The sequence below is a fragment of the Coloeus monedula genome (genome assembly GCF_965178545.1).
Source record: "Coloeus monedula genome assembly, chromosome: 2".
NCBI classification, from domain to species: Eukaryota; Metazoa; Chordata; class Aves; order Passeriformes; family Corvidae; genus Coloeus; species Coloeus monedula.
In genome coordinates, this window is record NC_138782.1 from 20685218 (window position 1) to 20700855 (window position 15638).

Consider the following 15638-nt stretch of genomic DNA (forward strand, 5'->3'; position numbering starts at 1 on the left):
TATTGGGTTTTTTAAATTTGCAAGCCAGGTAGGGTTTTGGGGTCACTGAAGAAGGACTCTGCTTTGGCCAAGAACATCTTCTTTATTCCCCCTTGCTTGTTATGTCATAGAAGCCATCCCCTGGTTTTGATCCACTATAGGCAAAGGAGAGAATTCCTTCCCACTGATGATCCAGGGCTGGGCTCCCTGTGTGGGGGTTGGCAGAGGGACTGACACTTTTGCCATGGCAGTAGGGGCATGGTGGGGACAGGGACCACTCCTCCTGCTTGCTTTAAAACCTAGTGCTCCCCTGTAATCTGTCCCTGTGGGTGCTGTGTGGTGGTGGCCCTCAGTTACCGTCAGGCTCTCCAGTCCTCCGTTTTCTTCTTGTGGCTTTCCTTTTTATTTTTTTTTCCAATTGTTCTTTCTTTCGTTGTTCTTTCCTTTTGTTTTCCTTTTTTATTTTTGAGCTGGTTTCTTAGGAAATGGCAGAGGCCACGTGACAGCTTGGTGGCTGTCTCCCCACAATAAAGCTGCTGAGCCCAGTGCTGACATCAGCAGGATTTGAGAGAGGGGAGGAAAAGGCCCCTCAGTCACTCCAGTGCATGCAAAGAGCCAAGGCCAGGAAGGAGCATGAGGGGGAGACCTGCTTCCATTTTGTTCCTGGGGAAGGCCAATGTGTGACCAACCGCTGTACTACACACCAGAGACCCCACAGGACTGGGACATCCTGTCCCTGCCTCAGCACTGTGGCTTTTGGGGCCATGACGAAGGGTGCGGGAGGACGGTGTGTGATTCATCTGGGACCAGGTAAGAGAAAGGGCCAAGAAAATGGGGAGCTGAAAGCCACCCCCTACCCCCACCCTTGTGTCTGTTCCCCCACTCCCCCTCCCAGCACAGGTGGCGGATGGGGCTGGTCTCCCCATCCTAGAGGGACAAACTTGGGAAGCAGACCTTTGCCCCACAGCTAGGATTAGCCTGTGGTTTATCTTCCTGGACTTCGTGGCACATACAGAGGAATGCATGACTCAAGGGCCACTGGTGACCTCAGCCTGTCAGCATTGGCACTCTGTTGGATTGAAGCTCCCCAAAAGTGAGGGAATGCCTGCATTTTATCAGGATTGCAATAAACCCCCACCCAACCCACAGGCTGGAAGGAGCTGTCGAGCATGTCAGGGTGGCTCTCACCCCCCAGGAGCCATGGAGAAGGGCCCCGCAGCCCCAGGTGCCAGGAAGTGACGCAGTTCCTTTGGTTTTGCAGTTTTTTGCTTTTGCAACAACTTTTTCCTTTATTGTGGGCTCCTGTGCAGAGACACCCAGGCCTGTCCACAGAAACAGTAACAGACCCCAAAACAGCCAGTGCAGGGAGTGCACCACAGAGCAGGTTAGATCCAGTGGGGCTCCAAAGGCTGCCCCAGAGCAGGTTCAGTGTGCCCAGCCCCGGGGCACACAATGCTGAGCTGGCTGGTTTAGGAAGAAAGAGAGGGACTGTTCTTGTGACACAAAGCTGAAAAAAACCCAATGCTCTTTGGGGAAAGACATTTAGCTGATTTTTTTACACCTGTAGTGGTACTGTTGCCATTTTTTAACTCCCTTGGCACCTTGATGGAAGGGGAAGGCCATCCTGAGGGGCCAGGAGAAAGCCAAACCTTGCCCAAGACCATATGGAACTGAGGCCTGGCCAGCCCCTGCTCTCCCCCCAGGTGCTGGGATTTTGCCATGTGCCCAGCCAAAGTCACCTCCTTTCCTCCAGGAGAGCCACCCAGTCTTGGTGCTTGGCAGCTCATGACTCACAGCAGCCCCTGCCCTGCAGGCAGGTACCTTTATTGGTAAAGATCATGAAGTTGCTCAGCTGCAGTGACTTGGAATAAGAACACTGGATCCTCCTTCTGCTGATTCAACCATGCCTGGAGTTACTTTACAGCCTGGGTGCCTGGGCTTATCAAGGCACAGTTTAAGACACTCAATTAAACCTTGGTTGTAAATTACATTTACACTGCCTGCTGTTTACACTGAGGCCTGAATTATCAGTCTTCATTTCCTGTTCTCATCTTCTCCCAGGCCCAATGGACAAAAATGGCTTTTGGGTAACCATTGCCTGCATGTAGACTTCAAAATGTTTGCACTACCTGGGCAAGTCCTGCTGAGCTTGTGCGACTGAGCTGCCTCCTTCACCTGAATCTCTTCACCTTGTTCTTCATGTAATCCTGTTAGGAAGTGATTTCTTGCAGCAACCAGCCAAGTTATAGGAAGCATTCATCATGTTGTCTCTCCCTGCTTTTCTTGCCTTTTCAGAAGGTCTGGGTGATTTAGGAGAAGAAAAGTCGCAAGAGTTTCAACCCCTCAAAAAGCAGGACAAACAACCCTGAGAGGCGAAGTTTGGCCAGCAAACCCCACAGTGCGGACAAGCCCACAGCACTGTAGCTCTGAGGATTAAGACTGTTAGCTCTGGAGCACAAAGATCAATACACTTTGGGACTTGTGCAGAGGGTCCTAAAAGCAGCCAGACTCTCCAATTGACTGAAGCTGCCACACCCTGCCAAGGCCCAAAGTGTCACCTCTTATCACTCAGTTCTGGGACTAAGGCACTTTGAAACCAAGTCCCCAGTCCAAGGGCTTTCACACTGTGGGAAGTGCTCTCCCTTACAGGTCTGACATCCTTCCTCTTTTGCAGTGTCTCCTGCTCCATTTTCTGACCAAGGAAGGAAATCCCAGGCAGGAGTGACTACGCTCACCTGGGCTAGATAAGGATGCCTGTAGCCTGGAGGCACCAGCTATCAGTGGGATCTTGGCTAGGAGTTGCCTGTTTGTCAGGCAGCACCACTCCCAGTGTGTCACACTGGTTTCCTTATCTCCACCTGGACTTTGGACAGAGATCAGTACTGCAGACACTTGGGCAAGGAGGAGCTGTTTACGAGGATCTTTACCCACTTGGGCGAGCCCCAGGTGACTGAAAGACAGGCTAAAAGCCCCAGCAGAATCCAGGCCAGTCTGCTTTGCTCAGAATCAGGAAGCTGCACTCCAATGGATCCCTTTGCATCAGAAACCCTTGTGCTCCCAGCCCTGTGACCCGCATGGGTGCCAAGTCAGAGCAGTCAATGCCTGTCTTTAATGAAGGGGTTTAACCACGCAGCGTGGCCAGAAAGGGCACATGCTGAGTTAGGTCATGGCTCATTATTGCCCTGGCCCCCAGACACAGCAGCTCAGCGCTGGCACTGCTCTGCCAGGAGCTGAGGGGACACTGCAGCTTTCTGTCCCTGCACAGCTGGCAACAGCTCAGGGAGGAAGAGCCATCCTGTGACTGCCTGGGCTCCATGGGGCTGGCCAGAGAAAGCTCCCTCACTCCTCACACAGAAGGAAGGTAGTGCAGAACAACCAACACATGGCCAGGCTCCTGCTGCTCAGACTGCAAACAGGGAGATGGCTCCCAGGAAGGCCCCCAACCAGTGGGAATTTAGGCCCAAAGCCTAAGGGCACACAGCAGGTGCTGTTTGGGAACTGGAGCCTGCAGCAAGCAGGGGCATGCAGGGCCAAGGAGGGGAGCACACTGCAGACACAAACCTGCTTTCCCCCCGTATCCCTCCAGCTCTTCCTTCTCCCAAGAGCAGGGAAGGGCAGTAGCTGCAGAAGGCACAGCAGCTCCCTAAGTGCTTACCCAGATCCAGCAGTGCCAGCCCCGCTGCAGGAGGGCTGATCCAGAGGCTGGAGAGGAATCAGTCACTGACCCAGGGGAGGGAAAGCCCATTTATTTAGGCTGTTCAAATTTGGCACGCACAGAACATATCACAGTAATGCACTGGAGGCTAAGGGTTTTGGTTTTTTTTTTTCTTTTTCTCTACAGACATACAAGAAAACTCTATGCAACTCCCATGTACACATTACACAAAGGAAACAGCTTTAATCAACCACTGATGAAACATGGAAGCTTTTAAGATCTCTGTAGCTGGCACAGGAATGTTCTCTACCCCCCATACAAAAGGCATTTCAGGTCAAACTTTCTAGTAGGTGATATTTCCATGCATTTCTACAGAATTAAAGAAGCTAACAGACAAAAAGCCCAGATCAAGCCATATTAGTCAGGCTGATTGGTTCTACTAAGTTAAATCAATAGTAATTATGGACAAATGGACCAAGTGACCAAAAACTGGGGCTGAAAATACAATTTTTTAAGTTGTGGTTCCTTTTCATTGTACTACCCATAACCAGAGAGCTCTGATACAAGAACCTGCATTTATAAAAGCCTCAGAAGCATCTGATCCACTAGTAAGTGTATTATTAGAGAAAGGCAGTTCTAAATTAAACTATGTCAACAGAAAAAGCAATTTCTATAGAATCACTCAGGAGGAAAGAGACCTCAAGACACTTCATAACAAGAAAATTGAACCTACAGAACAAGTGAACCTTTAAATATTATTACTGCACCGTGAGTTTACAAGGAAGTGGATTAGGACTACTTCTCCAGTAAAAGTGTGTCTGTTTTATGTCTAGCTTCATAATTAGGCTTTTTTGGTACAGCTCTGCAACTGCAAGCACTAAGAATTTAACCCATTTTCCGTGCTAACAGGTTGCTTTAGCTGAAGATTAACCACAGGTTTTAAGTTTTATCTTAAATGGTTACAGGGGAAAAGTTTTTGAATTTTGCTTGTTACTGTTTAGAAAAGCAAGAACAGGAACCAGATCATTCTCACCTCTCCACCTATCATGATACACTGCTCAAATTTTTGGAGACCTTTAGTGTTAATCCACTGGGGACAGAACTGGGCTGGACAACCAATGCAAATATTAATACACCAAGATAAATCCTTAATTTCATTTATTTAGGGTCATTTGTACATACGAGCTACATCTCCAAAATCTACTTTATTCTACAAGACAGCTTCCCTACTGTTAGTGAAACCCTTGCCTAGAATGTTTGCTTTATATAACTGATCTATTAAAACATGGAATGCTTGTAGAGTTGTGGCACTGAATGACATCTACACGGGACTTCCTTCAAAAGCTACGACTAGGGAGCCTCCTAGCTTCTCAGCAATGCAAGCTCGGTTCAGGTCCTCTGGCCCATTTGCTTGGCATTCATGCTTTATGCCTAAAAAAAGAGGCAAAACACTCAATAATGCAGTATTTCAGCATGCTGGTAAGCAATCAAAGAAACATACCTGGTAGTAGTATTAGAAGCAGCAATCCAGTCACTCAAGCAGACAAGTCCTGCCTTAGCTTAGGGAATTTGACAGTTTTTCCCTGACGTGTCCCAAGAGACATCTGGCTGCACACCAAATGTCACTGTAGGGACATGTAGGGAGAAATCTGTCACTAGCTCAGTGCTCAGACTGTTGGCCTTTCATGGCAGGCTCTTAGAGCAAATCCCTCATTTCTTGTGCTGCCCTGGATACAGCAGGGGAGGGAGCTCCAGGCAAGCACATGGAGAGGGCTCACTCAACTCCCGCTGGCTCTGCAGAGGTGGCTGAAAGCATCACACTGAGAACCTGAGAGGCAGAGACTGAGAGCTGGGCTAAGCAACCAACAGTGCTTTCTCTTCCTTTTTAAGGATGGGAAGCCCAACCCATGCCTGCCTTATATGGTGAAAAGCTAAATTTCTTCAGGATTTCTTTTTCTCAACTTCCATATGTGCAGCACACAGCAGTCTCCCAGGGCAGTTCCAATCGCTGGGCAAGCCATCCTGTGAAGGCTGGCACTGCTGCACAATGATCCTGTCAGTCTTGCACAGTGCAAGATTTTGGCCCAGTGCAGCCTGAGGAGCTGAAGAATGCTACCTGGCTATAAGCCAGACTGACTTACCATAGCACAGTAAGTTTATGAGACTGTGCATTTTAACAGACACTGGGATCAAAGTGCTCTGCCACAGCACAAAATCCAGCTTTGTGTTATGAATCTCATGGTTTCTAGTCTGTATGGTGCAGACATGCTGCTCCATATGGTACATCACACACTGCAAAACCTGCTCTTGTCCTGAGCACTGTTCTAGTGCCTCTGAAATTTTGTCAGATAATGTAAATTTGAGCCAGAGCTCATTTTAGCTCTGTGACATGACACTTCACCTCTCACTAGTATCTCAAAAAATCAACAACAAAACAACCCCCAAAACCTAAACTAAGTCTTGCTGTGTACTCCAGGGACACAGCAGAGTTAGGAGCATTAGTTCTATTACGTACCTTGAAACTTCTTTTTGATTGCATCCTTGGAGCTTGCGTAGATCATCTTACTTTTGAGAGGTGCTTGTTCTGGTGCCCTAGTGGGAGACACCACAGAGAGTGAAATTAGTGACACTGGTTATCCAGCCCAGACAAAAGCAGTATCCTACCCACCATGGACAAGTGGAACATCTCATGGCTCACAGTACAGGCTGCCCAACTCACTGTAAACCTGCCATTTTCACAGCCTGGACAATACAAACACTCACAGACCTCACCCACAGTGCCTGGACTGTATGTTAGGAATGTGAGACTTGGAAAGGTGGCTTACCACAAGAAAAACATCAGCTCTTCTTTTTTGGATTCCTTGGTCTCAAAGCTTGCATCATACAAGGCATAGCGGCAATCCTTCTCGGGAAGCATCTGCACAAAGTGCTTGAAAGGGTCGGTGACTGTCACTCCGACATCTCCCACCAGAATCTCTTTGCCTTCCTCCACAATAATGCACTTTTTGTCTGGACTGAGGCAGAAGATGACAGCCTTCTTCCTCTTCTTGATTTCCTCCGGCGTGGAGCACTTCCGCACTTTCATGTCGTAAAAGATACGGCACACCTCATCGGCCACTTGTACTCCGGAGGCCTGCAAAGACCACAGCAAACACCTTCAAGGCCTTCCACCCCAAATTTTCCCAGCTACATTACGGCACTGCCTTAAATTCAAGCCTAGAAGACAATAGCTTCTTGCAATAGTCACTCGTGGCATGAGAGTCTCGTCAGAAAAGGCTGCAGACCCTCTTTTCCAAAGCCAAGGAAAGAATCCGGAGTCTCACTGCTGCCCACAGCCAGCTGCCAAACCAAAAACCATTCCAAAGAAGGCACAATCCTACTTACACCAGAACACTGTTTTGGGGGAGTTTTACAGGCATGCCAACCCCTTATTCTCTGAGATTCAGTTGTGGCAGATCCTTTGGCATTACAGCAGCTTTCTTCCCTGTTTCAGGCTGGCTGGACAAGCCCACAAGGGTCTTCTGTTCAAAGTTTCCCAGCCATTTCCAGCATGCCTGCTAGCAGCTTTAGGAACAGGGGAAAAACTGGCCAAATTCCATACTTGCCACATAGACTTAGTTTAGAGATCAAGAGATGTAGTGGGGTACTGGGAGCGCAGTGGTAGTTTTTAGCTGAACAAACCAACTTTGGGAAGTTGCTCTGAATTCAGTATTTCAAACAGAGAACTTGCAAGTCCTAACAGATAACGTCTCTACTTCTCAGCACCTACTCCAGCGGTTTTTAAAACAAGCTCAAGCCACCTCAACGTTCTCCCCCTCACCCTCTTGGAGTCAGCTGGGAAATAGTAGTGAGTGATATCATATTCCCCTGTGATAATGCTGCATGTGCACCTCTTGCTCCAGCTTACAATCTGATGTTAAAGGCAGCTGCACAGAATAAAGAAGACAAGACGTAGCAAGAATGACAAAAGGCTGAAACGCATTTTCAGTCTGATGCTTTTCTGGGAATAAGGAAAAAAAATAATAAAAAAAAAGAAGTGGCAAGTAGAAGCATTTATATCTGAGTTTTGTTCTCAGAGTGCACCAAGGTGGAGACATTAAAAGCAGCTGTGCATGAGTGAATACTGCAAATGTGGGAAGCCAGCAGGCACTGCTGGAAGGACATCATGGCCAGAGCAGTAAAGACCAAACTGAAGCCTATCCAGTACTCTATGTGTTCAAAATACTACACATAGTATAAACACTAAGATTCCTTTAGAATCCTGCTTCCTCCCTCACTATTTTTCTGACTTCCAAATTCAAGTGACATTACTCATACTCATCTATCAGAAGGAAAACTGCCTTTCTCCCTCTGTGTAAACCACCACACATCACTGCTATGAGCACAGTCAGCAGTACCAACAGCCAGGTGAGACACACAACTGAAAAAGGCTAAAGGTTGTTCTTCAATTTTTTAAACTTATCTTCAGCCCCAAAATGTGAGCTCAAGGGATTAATTTTGCATCTTCAAGAAACAGCAGAGTTCAGTTGCAAAACCAGGGGGACAGAGGTGCAGAACTACTTGGTAGTCAGGCTGCCCTTGAGAGATAGTTATGGACTGGACACGTACTTAATGTGTGAGGTTTTTTTAAAGCTTTGACCAGTACCTACCACAGAGGACCTCATATGAACCCAGATTCTCCTTTTTCTACCAACATCCCTCCTCCTGTAACTCTGAGTGGCTGGCATACACTGCTAACCCAGTGAGGAGAGGTGGCACAGCTGGCAGAATCTATTACTGTGGAGTTTTCTAGAGCTCCCAAGTGCTGGTCGTGGAAAACCAGGGCAATCTCATACATCAGGAATCTGAGACAGCTTTCCAGCTTTTCTTTAGGGTGGAGAACAGTGCTCTTTCAGAGTTTACCTAAATACAAGGGGACCTCCCTCAAGATTTACAATGCACGATCTGTCTATAAGGGGTAATCTATGCAGAATTGCTTGCACTTTGGGACAGGAGAATAGCAATTCAGTCACTGTGCCTCAGCTGTGTGGCAGGCAGCTATCCTTCTGCATATCACCAATAAGGTGAGGAAAGTACATTGAAAAAGCCTATTTCAGGATAAATTTGAGCAACGGTGCAAACACGGACTCAAAGTGACTCATTCCTGTGTCACCTCCTCCGTGCAGAGACACTGAACTTTGTTGGAGTGTGACAGAGATAATGAGGAATAAAGGTCTTTCTCCTCCTGTCCCTGTGCTTGGTGTGGGCAAAAGCCTCTTTGGGAAGACTCTACATAATACAAAGTTAACCTAATAAGGCAAACAGTGCAGCAACTACAGCTATTTTTTCATTCACTAAGGACAAACCCACAGTGAATTCAAGAGAACCCTTTTCCTCCCCGAGGTTTATTTTCTAGCTAATGGTACCTCAGTAGCTGACAACGGGAGGTAAGACTCGGGTTTTAGTCACAAACCCCCTCGAGATTCTTAGAAAATGCACAGAAAACCTGAACTGGCATAGAAATGAAGCTATTAATCATGGAAAAGCAGTTCACATCACCTACCTCTACCTTTGTCAATTCTCGAGTTTTGCTCCAACACTACAACAAATAATTCCTCTGCACCATGTCATGTTGACTTTGAAAACAGAGGTTAATGCTCATCTTAGAGCCAAAAGCAGCAGCAATAGGGATGCAGGTTGATGCAAACTGTGCAGTCAAGTGCATTTACTTGTGCTACTACACAGCCAGACACATGTCTCCAAGTCAGGAGACAAGTTGTTTCTTTAAAAAGAAGCTGAGCACTGCTGACAAGTCAGTTCAGATTCCAAAAATGTTTAAAGTATTTAGTCTGGAAACTCAAAATTCACTGTTAAACTGCAGCTGATAACTGGGACTGACCAGAAGCTGAAGGGAAAACGGTGAGAACTGGATTTTTTAGCTTTCCAAAGCAAAAGGCTGTTAGTAGCTGGTGCTACTCCTTTTCACAGCTGCTGTACAACCCCTGGATTCATCACACAGGCTGACATTAGCAGCCATTGTATTGCCAGGGACAATGCAGATTTGTTCCATCTGAGAACACCCTATAGCCGTGTTGCAGTATGGGTTGAAATGAGCCAGCGCAACAAACCAATTCCCTCTGAAAAGAGGATCTACTGCCATAACTGCAGGGCTTCCTCTTCAACCCCGGGCCTGTACCAGCCACAAATGGCTTCACAAACACACTTAAAAATGAAAAAAACTCAAACCCCAGGCAGCTTTTGTTGTAAGGTAGTTGCAACCACTCTATGTAGAACAGCAACAGGATGACTGCTAAGAGCACTGGAACAAGGAGAAATGCCAGACTCTAAATACACGTCCTCAAGCAACATTTTAACCTAATCTCTGCTGTCTTGTCCAGAAGATCTGGTGAGAAGCCTCCACCCTCCCAGTAATGACAGAGAAAACATTTGTTAGTCTGGATTTTCCCTCTTTGGCTAGATATGGCTCTGTTCAGAAGACTCAATACAGCACACTGGTTATAATTTTGTGCATTGTGGCTTGAACGCTGTAGAGCTCCAGCAGCCAGCCTGGTCCTGTTCCTTTTTCAGGACTGAAGCAGTTATCCAGCTCTGGACTGGCACATGGGGGCTGGTTCAGTGAGCAGCACATACTGCAGGCACTTGTGGGATCCCTGACCATCAGCCAGCTGGTGACATTTCACCGTAGGAGACAGACCTTTAACTGCAACAAGGCAGCAGCAAGCAGACAAGCCACCTAACTCCCAGATGGGAAAATGATGCTAGGACAGTGCATTCAGGGAGACATTCAGGAAAGAAGGGACAGAGTGAGTTTCCCTGAAGGAATCAACATAACTGAGTTGTCCCCCAGCACCTCCATGCAACTGCTGCAGACACAGCACACCCCGGGAGCTGAGCCCCTCACACATTATCCCGTGGCACTTATGACAGTATCCCCACTGGATCTCACACAGCCTGCTGCAGGCACCTGAGGCGGGCACTGCATTCACTGCCTTGTCAGCAGGCACTGCAGGAACACAGCGGCTCTTGTTCATAAAGCCTCCTTCCTGCCTGAAGTGCAAAGCACTGCAGAAGTCTTGGGAGAGCATGATGCCCGCTCTCCACAGGGCAGCCCAAAGAGGGAGCCTTCTGTCCAGCAGCCTTCCACCTGCAGGAGCCAGACCCAGCTGCCTCCACTAAGAGCTCCCAACATTTTGCCTCCACTGCCAAGTACCCAAACTGAAATTTCATCTGAATTGGGGAAGACTGAAGAAGAATCCAAAGCTTTCTCAAGAAAATCCCCACATACAGAAAGCCATTTCAGGAGTGAGAGACATGCCAGACACCTGATAAACTGGATTTGTAGCAAACCTGCACTAAACCACAACTTTGACACAACAAAATTTTACTTCTCTTTTGTTAGGAAGTGCTGTGAGCTTCAGCATTTCTCTTGAATACTTAAAATACTTTACCTAAGAAGAGCCTTTGTTTTCCTCAACTGTAAGACATCTAAGAAGACCTTAAGCTAATGACTTAGTTTGCCTCAAGACAAGTTTGAAGGACTAAATTTGGGTTTAAGTCTTGAGAATTTTAGAGCGTTGGTTTTCCCTCCTGTGATTAGAGCCCAAGAACTCTCCATAGTGGTGCCAGCGCATGCATTATCTCCAGAGCCATTTCAAGATGCAGTTCCTGACTTGTTTTGTCTAGGAACCACACACACACATTGTACACACCAGGATGAACTATCCACAGCTACTCAAGTGGAAACTTTTGCTTCTTGGAAAAACATAATCAATTTTTCCAGAATCTGACACCAAGAATTTATTAAAGCACACCTCGTTTAATTGCAAGGGCCGATTTGAGAACACTGCTCCCAGGTTTGCTGGTCAGATTATTGGCATGTATTTGGTTCTTAGTTTCTTCAGCAAACCCTGTTTCCCCATCCCTGGCATACCCTCCCTCCTATCTACCTCTGAAATTCCCTGCCACTGCCAGAGCTGCCTGTGGAGCCATGTGGCACTTCCCTCTGACTCACTAATGTGTCATAGTACATGTAACAAATACTTTTTCAATTAAACCTATTTCCACCCAACTGGTCCGGGACAGCACCCTTCAGGGACAGAGCTGTCCCTTGCACTGCCACACAATGAAATGTCCTGGGCCATCACCAGCAACTTGAGGGAAAACTAAGCCAAGGCAGTTGTGGGAGCACTTAGCAGAAAGGGAGAGTCACAGCTGAAAGTTTTGCCAAATGAGGCCTCTGGAAAGGTGTCACCTAAGGCCAACAAGCCAACTGAAAATGTAGGTGGTCAAAAACATAAGATATTAAACACTGCTCGGCTTTTAATCTGTTATTTGAGCACTCAAGAAAACACATCTGATATTATCATCCCCACTTTACTGAGCAGGAAAGGTGGCAATGCAAGGAGGAAGTGCAAGGAGTGACTACTTTAACTTCATCCCAGGGACCAGCAACAGTGTGGGAACACCAGTGACTTCAGGAGTCCAGAAGGGCCCACATTCCTTCCTGCTTACCTACAGCTGGACAGACACCTCCATTTACAGGGGACAGCCTGTGCATCTGAAGCCTGACAGGAAACAGAACTAACAGCCTTTTACTGCTGTTGTGTAAGAGGCCATTATTTGCACACCATAAACCAGCAAGAAGTACAGTCATCTGCATATCACTTGTAGACAGACCTTGCCAACTAGACTCAAGTTTTTATTTTGCATTATTTGGTCTCTTTTGGTAGGGGGAAGGTGTAGGGGGAGGAATCAAAACTCTATTCAGCTTTTATTTTTTTGCCTCCTGTCAAGAAGAAAAGTTATCGACAAGACAAGGAGAGATGAGTAGGAAAGGAATTATTTAAAAAAAAAGAAAAAGAAAAAGAAAAAGCTATCCTTCAAATTCCTGAAGGTCATTTCCTCAGCTTTCAGCCAAAGAGGAAATTATCTCCTTCTCTGAGCCACCATGAAGTTCACTCCCGATTTAATTATCAAGGTAGGCAGAACAAGCAATACCCACAAAAGGCAATCCCAGCAACAGTGCTGAAAAACAGGAACTGCAGTGGCCAGTAGTAGCAGGGCAGAAGTTTTGAGTAGCACCCATTCCTGTGTTGAAATGTAAGTTTTTAAGGTAATGCTGGTGGAAGCTGGTGTGAAACAGGACTCTTGCAGAAAATCAAAGCTTCTCAGAAATACATTCAGCACACAAATCAGCTACTATGAGCCTAAATGCCCATAAGAATTTACTTGTGGCCCTCCAGGCACCTACAGCAACCTAAAGCTTAAATTTCACCCTCGAAACCAGGCTCTGAAGGCCAGATCTGGGCATCCCTGATACTTGTTACTGAGGGATCCTTCTCTTCTGAGGAGACTGCTGTGAATGCTGAACAACCAGTTGAGGAAGAGGCTGAAAACAGCTTCACAAGAGAGTCCTGGTTGTATCCAGGCTCTCTCACATGGGATTGCTTAGGTCAGCCCTTGCACCCAGCAGGAGCCTCTTGATAGCGATTCTGACAAGGCGAGTAGGAGCATGCCAGACACCCACACCACCAATTGTCATGAGGCTGTTATCTTGTATATGAGGCATATGTACCTTGTAATTACACAGATCTGGGCACAGCACTGACTAACAACCAAGAAAAATAATTTGCACGGTCCTCCAAAGACCTTGGACTCATTTAATCCAGTAGCAAAGAAACTGAACGTTGTGGCAAGACACAAAAGCTGAAAATACAAGCTCTTTTGATATGAAAGGATGCCCTCCTGCTGGCACCACTGTACTTTGCCAGAAAGCCTCCAGTCTGCCCTAAACCAAGTTAATCTGCAGCATCTCAAAAAAGCCAACCTAAACCCTGTTGCAAAAACAAGATCACAATGAGAAATAGTAGTTTTGACTGACTTGGGAATTCCCTGGTTCCGAAGCAAGATGAAGCCTGACACGCTGAGTAGTCACACTTAACTAGGTTTGCATACTGCAGAGGTGGTAGCTGGCTTGTTGAGACAAGCCTCTTTTGAACAAGAGCTGCAAGTCTCATCAGACTTTTTAGCAGCATCATCTGCAACTCCCATCAGCTCTGCTCCATGCTGCAGGCCAGCCACATGCTCCAGCTTGGATGTTAGAGAAAGCAGGGACATTAGTAGTACATCCCATCTGCCAGCCCTATGGACCAAAAATTCATTTCCTGGATATACCACATGTTCAGTAAACTACTGGTAAATACCAAGGCAAGACCCCAATATATAACACCTCTAACACAGGTAAATAACCCAGGCATGTGTGTCAAAACACACAAGTGTGTGTTGCTGGACAAGTGCTTGTGCATGACTCAAGCAAAAACAGGGCAGCAGTTAAAACTGCATGAACTAATAATTGAGGCAAATTTGCCAACCTCCGTCCCCCGAGATAAACGGGGATGCAAACTTGGAGCATGGGCAAAGCAAACAGAATGAGCCACCATGAAGTCGAACACGCGTTTGGTCTATTCTGCCCCATTTATGCAAGGAGAACCCTGACACTTTTTTTTGAAAGCCAGGAAACACAAGCAAGTCAGTGCGGATGCTTAATACTTTTTTTGTTTCTTTGCTTCCAGCGTTATACCTTGGATAAATGTTTCCAGCACTGTGCGGGGAAGCAAAACAAACAAACAAACAAAAAAAAACCCAAAAAACCCAAGCCCTTGCAGCAACTACTTTAAAATTTCAGCTTCCTCGAGCAGCCGCTGCGACACCCTGTTTTTTACAATCAGCGATTCCCCTCCGCGGGTTCCGCTTCCCCCTTTTGTCCGCCACCAGCGCTGCGGGCTCGGGCCGGGCCCGGCGGAGGGGGGCCCAGGCCGGCCCTGGGAGGGCCCGTGCTGGCCCCGGCTGCCCGCGGAGCCGCCGCCGGTTTCTAGGCCGGGCCCGAACCCCTCGGCCGTGGGAAGATGGCTCCCGCCGGGACCGGGGCGGCGGCCGCGCTTCCTCCCGAGCAGGGCAGCCCCCGGCCTCGGGGGAAGGGCGGGCTCCCACCAACATCGCCCGGTGCCTTCCTGCGAGGCTGCGACCCCCTCCCACCCAGCCCCTCGTGGGGAGCAGAGGGGGCACCGCCCCCCTGTCCCCTCCCGGCCGCGCCCTGCGGCGGTGCCGCGCACAGCCCCCCCTCACGGCCTTTTCCCGCCGCGCCCTCACTCCTCACACGCCCCCCCTCCCAGAGCCGAATGGACGCGCCCGCCCCTAGCGCCTGTGTGCGACGCGGAGCGTACCATTACCTTATGGCGGGGGGAAGGAAAAGGAGGGAGGACAGTTCCATCGCTTCAAGGCGGGGTGGGAGTAACCTTCCGTCGCCTCATGGCGGGATGGGGGCGGGGGGGAAGGGAGGAGAACGGATCCGCCGCGTCAAGTTCAAAGGCGAACGGGAAGGACCGGGAGAAAGGGACGGAGAAGGAAAAAGGGGCACGATGCGAGGCACGGCGGCACCGCCAGCCACAGCGCCGGCCGGGATGCGGCGGGCGGTACTGACGCCCCCCTCCCCCCTTTTTTCCCCCAGGGATGAAGGTGAAGGCGGGAGACGGAGAAGCCTAACGCCCCCCCAGCGGCGCGTGGTCCCTACCATGGCGTCGGCGGGGCGCGGCGGGCGGGTGGCGGAGCGCGGTGCGGCGGCAGCGGCTCCCTCGGGTGTCTGGGCGCGGCGCGGGCTCCAGCGGCAGGAAGAGAAGCTGCGAGGGCGCGAGCCGGGCGGAAGCGCTGCCGACGTCACGGCCGCCGTGCCCGGAGGAGGAGGAAGCGGTTGCTATGGCGGGAGCCCCGCGTGGCGACGCCCCGGCCCCGGGCGCACGCGCGAGCGGGACAGCGGGCAAAAACCCCGGCCGCCATGCATGGCCCCGCCCCAGCCAATTAAACCAATCACAATGCGGTACCGGCTGATTGACGCGCCGGGCGGCCAATAGCGCGCGCCCAATAGCCGGGTGGGCGGGGTTACCTGCTCCAAGGTGGGCCGGGGTGGGGGGCGGGGAAGATGCTGAGGGCAGAGCTGGGGGCCTCGGGG

The 15638-nt window shown here is 49.0% G+C and overlaps 1 protein-coding gene across 1 annotated transcript; it reads right to left on the reverse strand.

Annotated features, from left to right (window-relative positions):
• Nucleotides 1-3710: 3710 nt before the first annotated feature.
• DSTN (destrin, actin depolymerizing factor) lies at nt 3711-15325 on the reverse strand. The gene is made up of 4 exons (XM_082303065.1): nt 15204-15325; nt 6460-6767; nt 6150-6226; nt 3711-5065 (listed from the first exon to the last, which is right to left on the reverse strand). The coding sequence occupies exons 1-4, from the start codon at nt 15204-15206 to the stop codon at nt 4956-4958; spliced, it is 498 nt and encodes a 165-aa protein (XP_082159191.1). The 5' UTR covers nt 15207-15325; the 3' UTR covers nt 3711-4955.
• Between the last annotated feature and the right edge of the window lie 313 nt (nt 15326-15638).

What these genes read in the sequence shown, in the direction of transcription:
- DSTN (XM_082303065.1), bottom strand. An exon ending in GAGCTGATGTTTTTCTTGTG is followed by an intron (nt 6,227 to 6,459) that starts GTAAGCCACCTT and finishes GTCTCCCACTAG; the next exon opens with GGCACCAGAACAAGCACCTC. An exon ending in AATCAAAAAGAAGTTTCAAG is followed by an intron (nt 5,066 to 6,149) that starts GTACGTAATAGA and finishes CTCTTTTTTTAG; the next exon opens with GCATAAAGCATGAATGCCAA.